This window comes from Jaculus jaculus, chromosome 7 (assembly GCF_020740685.1).
Source record: "Jaculus jaculus isolate mJacJac1 chromosome 7, mJacJac1.mat.Y.cur, whole genome shotgun sequence".
NCBI classification, from domain to species: Eukaryota; Metazoa; Chordata; class Mammalia; order Rodentia; family Dipodidae; genus Jaculus; species Jaculus jaculus.
Window position 1 is genome coordinate 158,202,473 of NC_059108.1, and position 11,645 is coordinate 158,214,117.

The 11,645-nt window shown below is 40.4% G+C and overlaps 1 gene segment (V, D, J or C); it reads right to left on the reverse strand.

The window, feature by feature from the left end:
* Positions 1-1,724: 1,724 nt before the first annotated feature.
* On the reverse strand, positions 1,725-2,264 carry LOC101598314. The segment is given in 2 exon segments: positions 1,725-2,113; positions 2,218-2,264. Coding segments are annotated over 2 exon segments (435 nt in total).
* Between the last annotated feature and the right edge of the window lie 9,381 nt (positions 2,265-11,645).

Sequence of the window (11,645 nt, forward strand, 5' to 3'; positions counted from 1 at the left end):
CGTCCATGAATAGGAGAGACTGCATATCTTGTGAACTCTTCCAATTTCTCCATTAGTATTATGCCTACTAAAATTGAACAACAGTATAAGGTAACCTAATAATACTGAGAATGAATACAGAGATTGAACCAGCAATAAACATTCCAACAACAAATAGGACATTATATGTTTGGACTTTGGAATGATGGTAGGGCTGTTAAGATGATGGTGACTCTAGAATTTGGGCTGTATACATTTTGCATGTTACATACACTTGAGCATTTTGATTCTAAGAATGGAAAGCTAGGACTTAAAGCAATGTGTGAATATCACTTGACAAGGGATAGGGCTTTGGTGGTTGACTTTAATATAAAATTACTGAGAAGTACCAAATAGTAAACCAAACCTCTATGTGTATTGGTGAGGATTTTCCAGGTAAACTCAAAAGAGAACCATTCCTTGTTACACACACACACACACACACACACACACACACACACACACACAATTGTAGTGTAACTTGGCTCTTCTCATTAATTATGTGTTGAGAAAAAAATTAAAAGATTGTGTTACAGGAATGCCAGAGAGACAGAAGACAGAGTCTGTGTCCCAGAGGGTCACCTCAGATCAGGCCTTCCTGTAGCAGGATTCAATTCTGGAGTGACAAAGATCAGTGGAAATGTAATGAGAGAGCACAAAGAGCAACCCCACAGTACACAAAGCATATGCATGTCCTATCTGGTTTATTCAGCAAAGTGACACATGATGGTGACTATCATTCTTTTTTTTAAGTTAATTTATTTGAGGCGGAGAGAGAGAGAGAGAGAGAGAGATAAAAAGGCAAATGGATAAAGAGAGGGGGCAGGCAGAAAAAATAGGCATGCCCGGGCCTCCAGCCACTATAAGCAAACTTCAGATGTATGCTCTCCCTTGTGCATCTGGCTTATGTGGGTCCTGGGGAATCAAATCTGGGTCCTTTGGCTTTGAAGGCAAATGTCACCTCTCTAGCCCTAAACTATCATTATTATCCACAGACTATTATGTCCATTTAATTTCCCAACAGCACCCACACATAGTAGATAACAGTTGAGTGCAAGACCATGGAGACTGAAAAATCCCATTAGACTTTTCCAGTGTACAATAGCAGCCACAGAAGACTATTCTTGAGATCCAATTAAGTGACAGTGCCCTATGTTTAGACCACAGGAATTATAAGTTGCACTTTTTGATGGATCATAGAGAAAATGAAATATGAAAATCATAGTAAATGTGTTAGAAAAATAATTAGCTAAAATTAAATTTATTCAGTTCTATGCAGATAATCACAATCATCAGGAGGGAAGATTTTAGACTTGCCAGGTTTTAGGGCCACTGAATCTGGCCCCAATACTGATCTTGGCTCCCCATTGATTCCTAAACATCATCATAACCAGAGAATTAGGACTGAGATTCTGTCCTGAGTATCATGGGAAAAGATTTATCAATGTTCCCTGAACTTTCTCAGGATCTGTTCCTAGAAACCATGAAAGAGTTTTCTTCCTTCATAGATGACATTCGGTAGTTTGATCACACAAAATTATATAATTGAAATATTAAATCACAACAACATCAGAATCTTTATTATCAGATCCATCACAGATTGCTACAGACCATACACATAAAGGGGATGTTTGGAGAAACTGAGATGGAGAAGTACATCAGAAACCAGAGTTTCTGTTTGTACCTGCTTTGGGACTGACCTGTGTTTAAAGTGTGCTGAGCGCCACCTGCTGATCACCCCTGCAGGGAGGTTTATGCCTGGACTCAAATTGAAGTCTGGTAACTGTGTCTCTTGCACAGTAATACATGGCGGTGTCCTCAACTCTCAGATTGCTCATTTGCAGGTACAGAGTGTTCCTGGAATTGTCTCTGGAGATGGTGAATCGCCCCTTTACAGAGTCTGGGTAGTATGTGCTACCACCATCATAATTAATTTGTGCTACCCATTCCAGCCCCTTCCCTGGAGCCTGGCGGACCCAGCTCATCCAGTAGCTACTGAAGGTGAATCCAGAGGCTGCACAAGAGATTCTCAGGGATCCTCCAGGCTGCACCAGGCTTCCTCCAGATTCCACCAGCTGCTCTTCACAGCAGACATCTGCAAATACAGAGAATCCTGATCATGAAACTGTCACACATGAGCACTGTCTTTCTCATTCATGTTCACTCACACACTCAGTAGCTTTATTTTCCATAAATTACCTTTTAAAAGAATAAAAAGAAAAGCCCAGCTGAGCCTCAACTCCATGGTGAATGCTGTACTCAGTGCTGATCACTGATGGGAACAGCTGGGAATCCAGGGCTGGGTTGCTCTGCCAGAGCTACAGGGTCAGGGCTGAGCTGATTTTCATGAGCAGAGGGAGACCCTATTTGCATGTCTTTCTGTTATATAGGGAACTCTGTACTCATTAATTTAGAGAAGGCAGTGAATAGGACAGGTGAGAAAGATGAAATGGAGGAGTAGGTGACAATAACATTAAAGTATTATTTTATGTGTTAATTATAAAACTGAAGCTTGCCTTACCTACAGCACTTAAAGTAATAAAATAAAATTTGATTGTTTAAGGAAAACTAACATAAAGTTTAATGAATAATTGACGCATGCATTAAAGAAATTGGCTTGAGGATGTAATTCAGCAGTGTAGCATGCATACGGCCCTGGACTTAATGTCCAGTACTACAAAATAGGCCAATGAAATAAGTATAAATCTTATCTTGGATTGTGCTTTGGGAAATAATCATTCTAAAAACCTTTGTTTGTCTTTATTTCTTTGTCTGTGTGGTGTATTTGAGTTAAAATTCATAGACATCAAGTCATTATTATTTTCTTTGTTTTTCAAGGTAGGGTCTTGCTCTAGCCCAGGCTGACCTGGAATTCACTATGAAGTTTCAGGCTTACCTTGAACTCGCAGAGATCCTCCTTCCTCAATCTCCCAATTGCTGGGAATAAAGGCATGTGCCACCACAAACTGGAGAGAGAGAAAGAGAGAGAGAGAAAGAGAGAGAGAGAGAGAGAGAGAGAGAGAGAATAGAGAGAATGGGAACACCAGGGCCTCTAGCCCCCGCAAAGAAACTCCAGATGCATATGGCAATTTGTGCATCTGGCTCTACCTGAATACTGGGGAATTGAACTCAGGTTGTTAAGCTTTGTAAGCAAGCGCCTTAACTGCTGAGCCATATCTCCAACCCAAGTCATTATTTTTTTAAACATCCTTAAAGTAATAACAGATCCCATGTCAGATCCCTTGTCACCACATAATGGAGACAAGACTGAAGTTTTCTCTCTAGAGCTATGCTCACATGTCCTCTCATTCCCTTGATACAAGAATTGGGGTTCCTCTACCAATGCAGCAATATATGTTACTATACCAATAATTTTTGGGTGTTCCCATATTTTTGTCTTATGAATTTAAGGAACTGAATTCCAAAAACCAACTGGTAAAATTTAGAGAGATTTTATTAGATTAGGAGAGGGAAAGAGAGAGTATAAAGAGCTCCTGTCTATAAGAAGTCAGGAGCCTGGTAAAGCCTACTCAATTTGTTTTGTTTGTTTTTTAGAGGTAGGGTTTCACTCTAGGTGAGAAAGACATGGAATTCACTGTGTATTCTCAGGGTGGCCTCGAACTTACAGCAGTCCTCCTACCTCAGCCACCCCAAGTGCTGTGATTAAAGGTGTATGGATATCCTTTGTTTGTTTGTTTGTTTTGTATAAGTTTTGAATGGTGGCTGGGCTAGCCAGCCACAATCAAGGTTCAGGTTTAATTTCTTCCAGGAATCCTAATGAGAAACTGTATCCTCTGACCTCTAGTAAAATGGACACTAAAAGCACAGGTTCAAGGACATTCCTAGCTTTTATTTTTTGAGCCCTGTCACCCTAAACCTCCTCACCCCAAGTCTCCCTGAGCACATGGCACTTCTATAGGGGTTGAGGGTTAAGTCTCTGATGAAAAGCCTTGAAATAGTTCTGTTGAGGGCTGGAGAGATGACTCAGTGTTTAAGGCACTTGTCTGCAAAGTCTAATGACCCAGGTTCTATTCCACAGTACCACAATGTGACACATACATCTGAAGTTAATCTGAAGTGACTAGAGGTCCTGGCATGCCCATTTTTTTTCTCTCTCTCTATGCTTGCAAATAAGTTAAACAAAATGATTTTTTAAAATTAAAACAAGCCAGGCATGGTGGCACATGCCTTTAGTCCCAGCACTTGGGAGGCAGAGGTAGGAGGATTGCCATGAGTTCGAGGCCACCCTGAGACTCCATAGTGAATTCCAGGTCAGCCTGGGCTATAGTCAGACCCTACCTCGAAAAACAAAACAAAACAAAACAAAACAAAACAAAACAAAACAAAACAAAACAAAACAAAACAAAACAAAAAAACTAAAAACAAGCCAGGCATGGTAGAGCATGCCTTTAATCCTAGCATTTGGAAGTCACAGATAGGAGAGGATTACTGTGAGTCTGAGACCACCCTGAGACTACCTAGTGAATTCCAGGTCAGCCTGGGCTAGAGTGAGACCCTACTTCAAAAAAACTAAAACAAGAAAGAAAGAGAGAGAGAAAGAAAGAAAGAAAGAAAGAGAGAGAGAAAGAATGAAAGAGCAGTTCTGTTGAAATGAACAAATTATATAGAATTATAATCATTCAATTGAATTCATTCTACTTTGAGAGAAACATTCTTCATGGTGACTGAGATGCCATGTGGATTGTGGCATCATTGTTTTTGTAGCATTGCCAGAAATACAACTTAGGTACAAAAACACAACTGCAGTGATCTGTATGTCATTTTTCCTTTCAGTCCTTGAGAACACATGTGTCAAGTGATTTAAGAATACTTCCCATAGGGTTTATGGTGGTTAAGAGGAGGAAGCCCTGGTTGGAGCCAGGGAACTCCTTTTTGGCCCCTCTCTGTACCTGCTCCTCAGGCCTTAGCCTGGGTGTGATGTGAGCTCCTCCTAGTGGCCTGCATTTCTTATAGCAGATTTGATCTTTGCCTGTAGTTTGTTGCTAGTTTGGGGTCCACAGAGTTCTTCTAGGTCTGTGAGAAGGACTTGGGTATCCCCCCCATGTGACCCTCCCTGAGCACCAGGCTCTTCCACACATGCAGATGGGATGGGCTGAGTGACTTTTCCTTCACAAGAATTGCTAGAGGCAATTGATGCAAATCTACAGGTAGTTTCATTATGTAATTTAGCCATTTCTCTCTGGATAAGTACCACACTGACATGAAAACTTGTCCCACACAAGGAATTAAACCTGGGTTCAAAGCTAAATGAGATACTATATCACCTTCTCCAAGGCCTAGGGAATATATCAGAAGAGGGGAGAAGAAAGAATGTAAGCACCTGACGATGGGGAGGAGTGGCTTGGAATGCTTTTGTCTTGACATGGCCTTTGCATTCATGACCTCACAGTAACTTTGTTACTTGCACAAGAACTATATAATATTGAGCCCATGAATACTCCATCATAGTTAACAGGTAAAAAACATCAAAATAGAAGAGGAACTTGTTGGAAAGGAAAAAGTGTTCATTGGAAGCAGAAGAGTGGAGGGAGTTACAAAAAAGCAGTGAGAAGGGATAATGATCAAAATGCTTTATGTAGCTGAATGAAACTTGTCAATAAAAAAGCTAAGAACTATGGAGATGGCTTAGTTGATAAAGTACTCATTACCAAAACATGAGTACCTAAAGTTTTATCCTTAGAACCCATGTTAAAAAAAAAAAAAAAAAGGCTGGAAGCCATGGCATACTTCTGTAATCCCAGAACTCTTAATGGTGAGGTGGGAGGAGACAGGAGATTTTCCTGGAAGCACTCTACAGACTGTGCAAAAAGAATAACAACAGCAGAGGTAGATCAAGAAAACCCCTGTCTCAAAATAGCTGAAAGTTGTACTCTGATATTCACATGTGGGCCTGCATTAACACATACATACATACATACATACATACATACATATATACATACATACTGTTGTAGCTACCTTCTCATTGTTAGGATAAAGTACCCAACTAAGAGCAACTGATGGAAGGAAAGTTCTCAGTTTGGCTTATAGTCTTGAGGTGAAGCTTCATGATGGCAGGGGAAAGTATGGCATGAGCAGAGGCTGGACATAACTTCTGTAACAGTATGTGGAATACAACAGGTGACTGAACCAAGTTGTGGCAAGAGGAAGCCTGCTATAAAACCCCTAAGTTGGTCCCCAGCAACACACCTCCTCCAGCGAGGCTTGACCTCCCAAATTGCCATCAGTTGGAGACCAAACATTCAGGACACATGAATTTATGGAGGACAACTGATTCAACCCCCCTCCCCCCCACACACATGAATAAAAACTTAAAATTTAAAAGAGAAATTACATGTAGATGTTTATAATAGCTTCATTCACAATAATTGGAACTTTAATACCTTTTAAAATTATATCAATTTAATAAACTTGAGGATAGTTAGGGGAAAGTAAATGATCACACACTTTTCTATAACAAAATCTAGAAGTGATAAGATAAAAGTGTCAGGAAAATGGTGATTGAATGTTCTGAATTTGTGTGATGAGTTGCTGTGTGATCATTGAGAAAAGAGAGATATTGACATCATATGCCTGAAACACGCCTTTCCATGTCCATTTCTGTAATACTTGCCATGTCACCATGACAGTGAAGTAGGAAAAGAACACTGTTCTGAATAAGACACTGAAAAGAGATCTGGTGTTACCTAGAAGTGTATGTTCCTCCTGAATGCACACTGTCATCTGTTCCTCAGAATTCTTGTCATACAGAACAATACAAGCTAGGCTCTGATGTCATAGATACTATGCTCCGTTATTCTCCGGAGTTTCAGCTCTGTGTGGGCAGAGTGCTGTGGGCTCCCATGTAGAGAGTCTGCAACCTTCCCTGTAGATAAGAAGCATATTTGCATGTTGGGAGCCAATCCTGCACTTACAGGCAGAGATGGACAGAGCTTAGATTCCCCTGACTTCCATGAGGCTTGCTAAACATATCTTCTTTTGAACTCACATAAGGTAAAATTCTGTGTGGAGAAAGAATTTGGTCTATACTATATGGAATCCCTTCTTTCATACTATACATAGGCCCTGTTAATCAAATATTTGAAATATAAAAATTGTAAAAGAAGACAATTCTAACAATATAAAATAATGTTTTATTATTATATTATAGTAGGTTAAATTTGCTATCATGAATAATTCGATTATTTTCAGGAAATATTGTGGTTTATAAACCATCTGTGTGTCAATATCTGTGTAAAATTAGTAGTTAATGTTTCAGTAAATGAATAATCTGCCTTTTCTAGGCAGGAAGAAGGGCCTGCCATATGAAAGATCATTTTCAGTAACATGTTCCTGTCTTGTTGGTTCCTATTAAGGTACTCAAATACTTATATACCTGCCTATAGTTCTCTTGCATGCCATGTATGATTTCAGTGCAATTTCAGTTAACTTCACAGTGCTCCATAAATGCCTTAAACTATTATATTGCAGGTACACTGACAACTGACTTCACCCTCTTGATAGTTACTTTCATTTCAGAGTTTTAGCATTTTAGACTCTTCTGCATGGTGACTAATCCCACTTTCCAGTTGGAAGAAGACATATTTAGGAAAATTGACATAATTCCCTGCATGATATCAGATCACAATGCTATATTGCTAGAAATTAACAACAAAAGACCCACCAGGAATTGAGTTTAGAGTCACTATGTGATCAAACAGTTGTGCTTCAAGAAATTGATCCAAATATAATAGAAACATGTTCACAGTAATACCAATCAAGAATGTTGAGTCAACATTAGCTGGAAACTGCCCTCTCCAAATCATGCATGCAGTATGATGGAAAATTCCATAAAATAAGAATGAATCCATTCATCTGTTGTTGCTTTCCTCAGTTTTTGTGTCCATTTTCCCTGGCATCGCAGCCCCAGGGCAGCTTCATGCTCCAGATTTCTGACACAATCAGGTTATCAGTTATTGCATTATACCTTACATGGTAGTACATGCTTGAGGCTTTGGATTTCAGTCTGTTCAGCTTTATGTAGGCTGTGCTGCACAATGTGTCCATGATCAGCATGACCCTGCCCTGGAACTTCTGTGGATACTTTGTTTTGCCATTGCTATTATTTATTCATCTTTTTCACTGAAGCACATGCCCAGGGCTCTGCGTAAACCAGGCCATAGAGTACCAGGTGAAGGTATGGCCGGAAGGCTTGTAGGACACTTTCACTGAAGCCCCAGGCTGCTTTAGCTCAACCCCAAACTCCTGCAGCTGAACCTGGGAGTAGATACCTGTGTAGAGGACGTAGAGTTGATTATATTGTCACCTCAGTCTCTGGCCCCTCCTCAGGTCTGGGACTGTGCATCTCTTACCTGTATCTGCTTATTCCAGGAAGGGAATGATCTAGCTCCAGCTCATTGTGAGTACTTCTGTGTTTAAGATTATGGAAAGGAGGATGGTCATGTGATATGGTAGGTAAACCCCTGTTTTTATTAACACAAAGTCAGTTTGCTACATGTTCATAAAACATGGAATGTCTTATCTCAAGACCTAATCCAGCTTGAGAAGGAGGAGATAGAGGGTACCTGGGGCAGGGAGCAGCACCATACAGAGGTTCAAGTCCTAATTCTGCCTGAGTAAATGCATCCTCTGTAACATCCCTGGGCCCTGAGCAAATACAGCTATTCCTACTGAGAATAAGGTCCTCACAGCTAGCCCAAACAATCCTACTAATAACTGGGGCTGAATACTTCAATTATAGGTATAGAGACTCTCTTATCATTCCATTCCATGTCAGTTTATAAGAGGACCCCTGTCCTCCTACCTTTTATGATTAAAGTGTCCAGATACTCTGGAGATTCCTATAATTTGATTTTCCCTGGACTATTATATCACACATTTAATCGAGGAGAAAAGTTACCAAATTTCAGGAACCCTACAAACATCCTAGTGTAGACTATATATTTTGAAAGAGTCAGGCCCTGAGATAAAACACTACTCCTTGCTACCTGCTAATGGGAATCATGTGTGCTGGGAGGGCTCCCAGGGCTCTGTAGCTCCACTTAGCTGGCAGGAAGTACTCCACCTAAGATTAGAGGGTACTTGCTTATAATTCTCAAGCACTGCAGGAAATGTCTGTGTCCTGGCCCGAAGCAGCTCCTCCACAGAGACTAAGCTCCTGACATCTTATCCTGGAACAGTGACTTGCTTTTATTAATCCATTTTAAAATTAGGGAGTTACCCGATAAGGACAAGAGGACTCCCGAGTGTCTGCGAGCTATGCTGATACAGTCCATGCTCACTGTTAGCCCCAGAAACTATTACTATTATGACTAGGCCAAAGCTTCCTATCTCCTTCAGCATCCTTTGATCAAAAGTAATGCCCTAAGGCTTATGCAGGAACAGGTAAACATCTCTTTATGTACTTTCCACCAACCCTTCAGATATGACAGGCATACACACAGGTTAAGCCTAGGTTTACAGGATTACCCTTTTCTTGAATCTAGCACTGGGTAGTGCTCCACCTTTACACCAGCCTAGACTGTAACTTAATTTATCATAAGAATGTGTCAGTAGCAGTCACGACACCATGTAACAGAGCAGTGCCTGAAGGGCATATTTTCATGTTCTCCCAGTACCTGGAAGCCCTACAAATACAACCCTATAGCCTGGGTGATCCCAAAGATATTCAAACTCAGCTGAGCCTCACCACATTCTTGCAAACAACACCGTAGTCCAGTTTGTGGAGATTGTCACACTAGGCCCACATCTCTGCCAGCCTATATTCTCAGTTGTTATAGCTGAATGGAGGATACAGCCATGACAACCCTGAAAAATATAATTGCAAGAGCACATCAAAGTGGTAGTCTAGTTTTAGGGACTATCCTGGTCATATGTCCTAGGAACTATGTGTATATGACCTCCACCCCAGCCCTCTTTATGGATGAATCTCCATCTCTGTGGAATGTGCTATTCCTTACTGTGAAAGCAGGCTCCATCATCATGAGATGAACTAATTTTTAATACGCTAGACTCTGAAATATACAAAAACTGAGGAAAAATCCATAATCAAGGAAATGTTTCTGGCCCAATCAACCCAGCTGACTTTGATTCTCTACACATAAGAATGGCTCATGACCCATTTGTGGGCCAGAATGGACTCTACATGGCTTGAGGATAATTTTGTTAACTGCAACAGGTATATCCACACATTCAACTTTGATCTTTGTAACAGGGAATTCCAGACCTCCCACATCTCTTCCATATATCTATGCTGGGCCATGAAACAGAAGAGTTTATTTCAGAATAACATGAAGCAATCTCAAAGGTGACAGTGGCCAATGATCAAAGGGGCCATTAAAGGGGAAAATTATCATAAAGAATAGCAAAAAGAATATTGTTTCTATCTACATGTTTAGGTAGGATACATATTATTCTCCAAAATCTTTTTTAAAACTAATTATTTATTATTATTTTTATTTACTTGAGAGAGAGGCAGCTAGAGAGCGAATGGGCATGCCAGGGCCTCTTGCTACTGCAAATGAACTCCAGATGTATGCCCCACCTTGTGCATCTGGTTTACATGGGGACTGGGGAATAGAACTTGGGTCCTTAGGCTTTGCAGGCAAGCACCTTAACCACTAAGTCATTTCATCAGCCTCAAACTGTCTTAAATACACAGAATTCCTCAGTGGCATTTTCCTGTCTAGGTAATTGGCAAGAACATTTGAATTGACTCCTAAAGGACACTAGTATGCCTTTGTCCCTTACTGGAGAACCTCTGCTACATATATATATATATATATATATATATTACAATCCAGAAATTCCCACAAGTCATCACCATCTGGGAACCCAAAATTCAAATCACCTGTGGGAGACATTTAAGATTCAAGCCATAACAATGCCAAGAAGAATAAATAAAGTGTGACATTAAACAAAATGAATCATTACTTAGCCATTCTGAGGAATGCTGTTGGACAGAAAAAAGTTGAGGGTAGAGACCATCATGTTATCAGAATAATCCAGAAAGATAAGTGTCACATTTCTCTCTTGTGGAATGAAGTATGAGAAACAGGAAGAGAGGCTAGAGAGATTGCTTCGTGGTTAAGGCACTTGCCTGTAAAGCCAAAGGACCTAGGTTTGATTCCCCAGGACCCAGGTCAGCCAGATGCAGTAGGTGGTACATATATCTGGAGTTCGTTTGCAGTGGCTGAAGACCCTGGTGCACCCATTCTCTTTCTCTCAAATAAACAGAATAAAGAAATAGGAAATGAAAAACCAGAATGAAGAAGAAAAGAAGCAGCAAGAAGAGGATAAACTGAAGGAAGGAAAGAAGGGAAGATAAAGGAAGACATAGAAGAAAATAAAAAACTATTAAGGACTAGGGGCTAGAGAAATGGCTAGTGAGTAAGGCACTTGCTTGTGAATCCTAAGGATCCATGTTCAACTCTCCAGATCCCACATTAGCCAGCTGCACAAAGGTGGCATATGCCTACCAGCTTGCACAAGTGTCTGGAGTTTGATTTCAGTAGCTGAGGCCCTGTCACACTAATTCTCTCTCCATCTCTCTGTCTCTCTTGCTTTCACTGTCTCTAAAATAAAAAAAAAATAGAAATGAATATTAA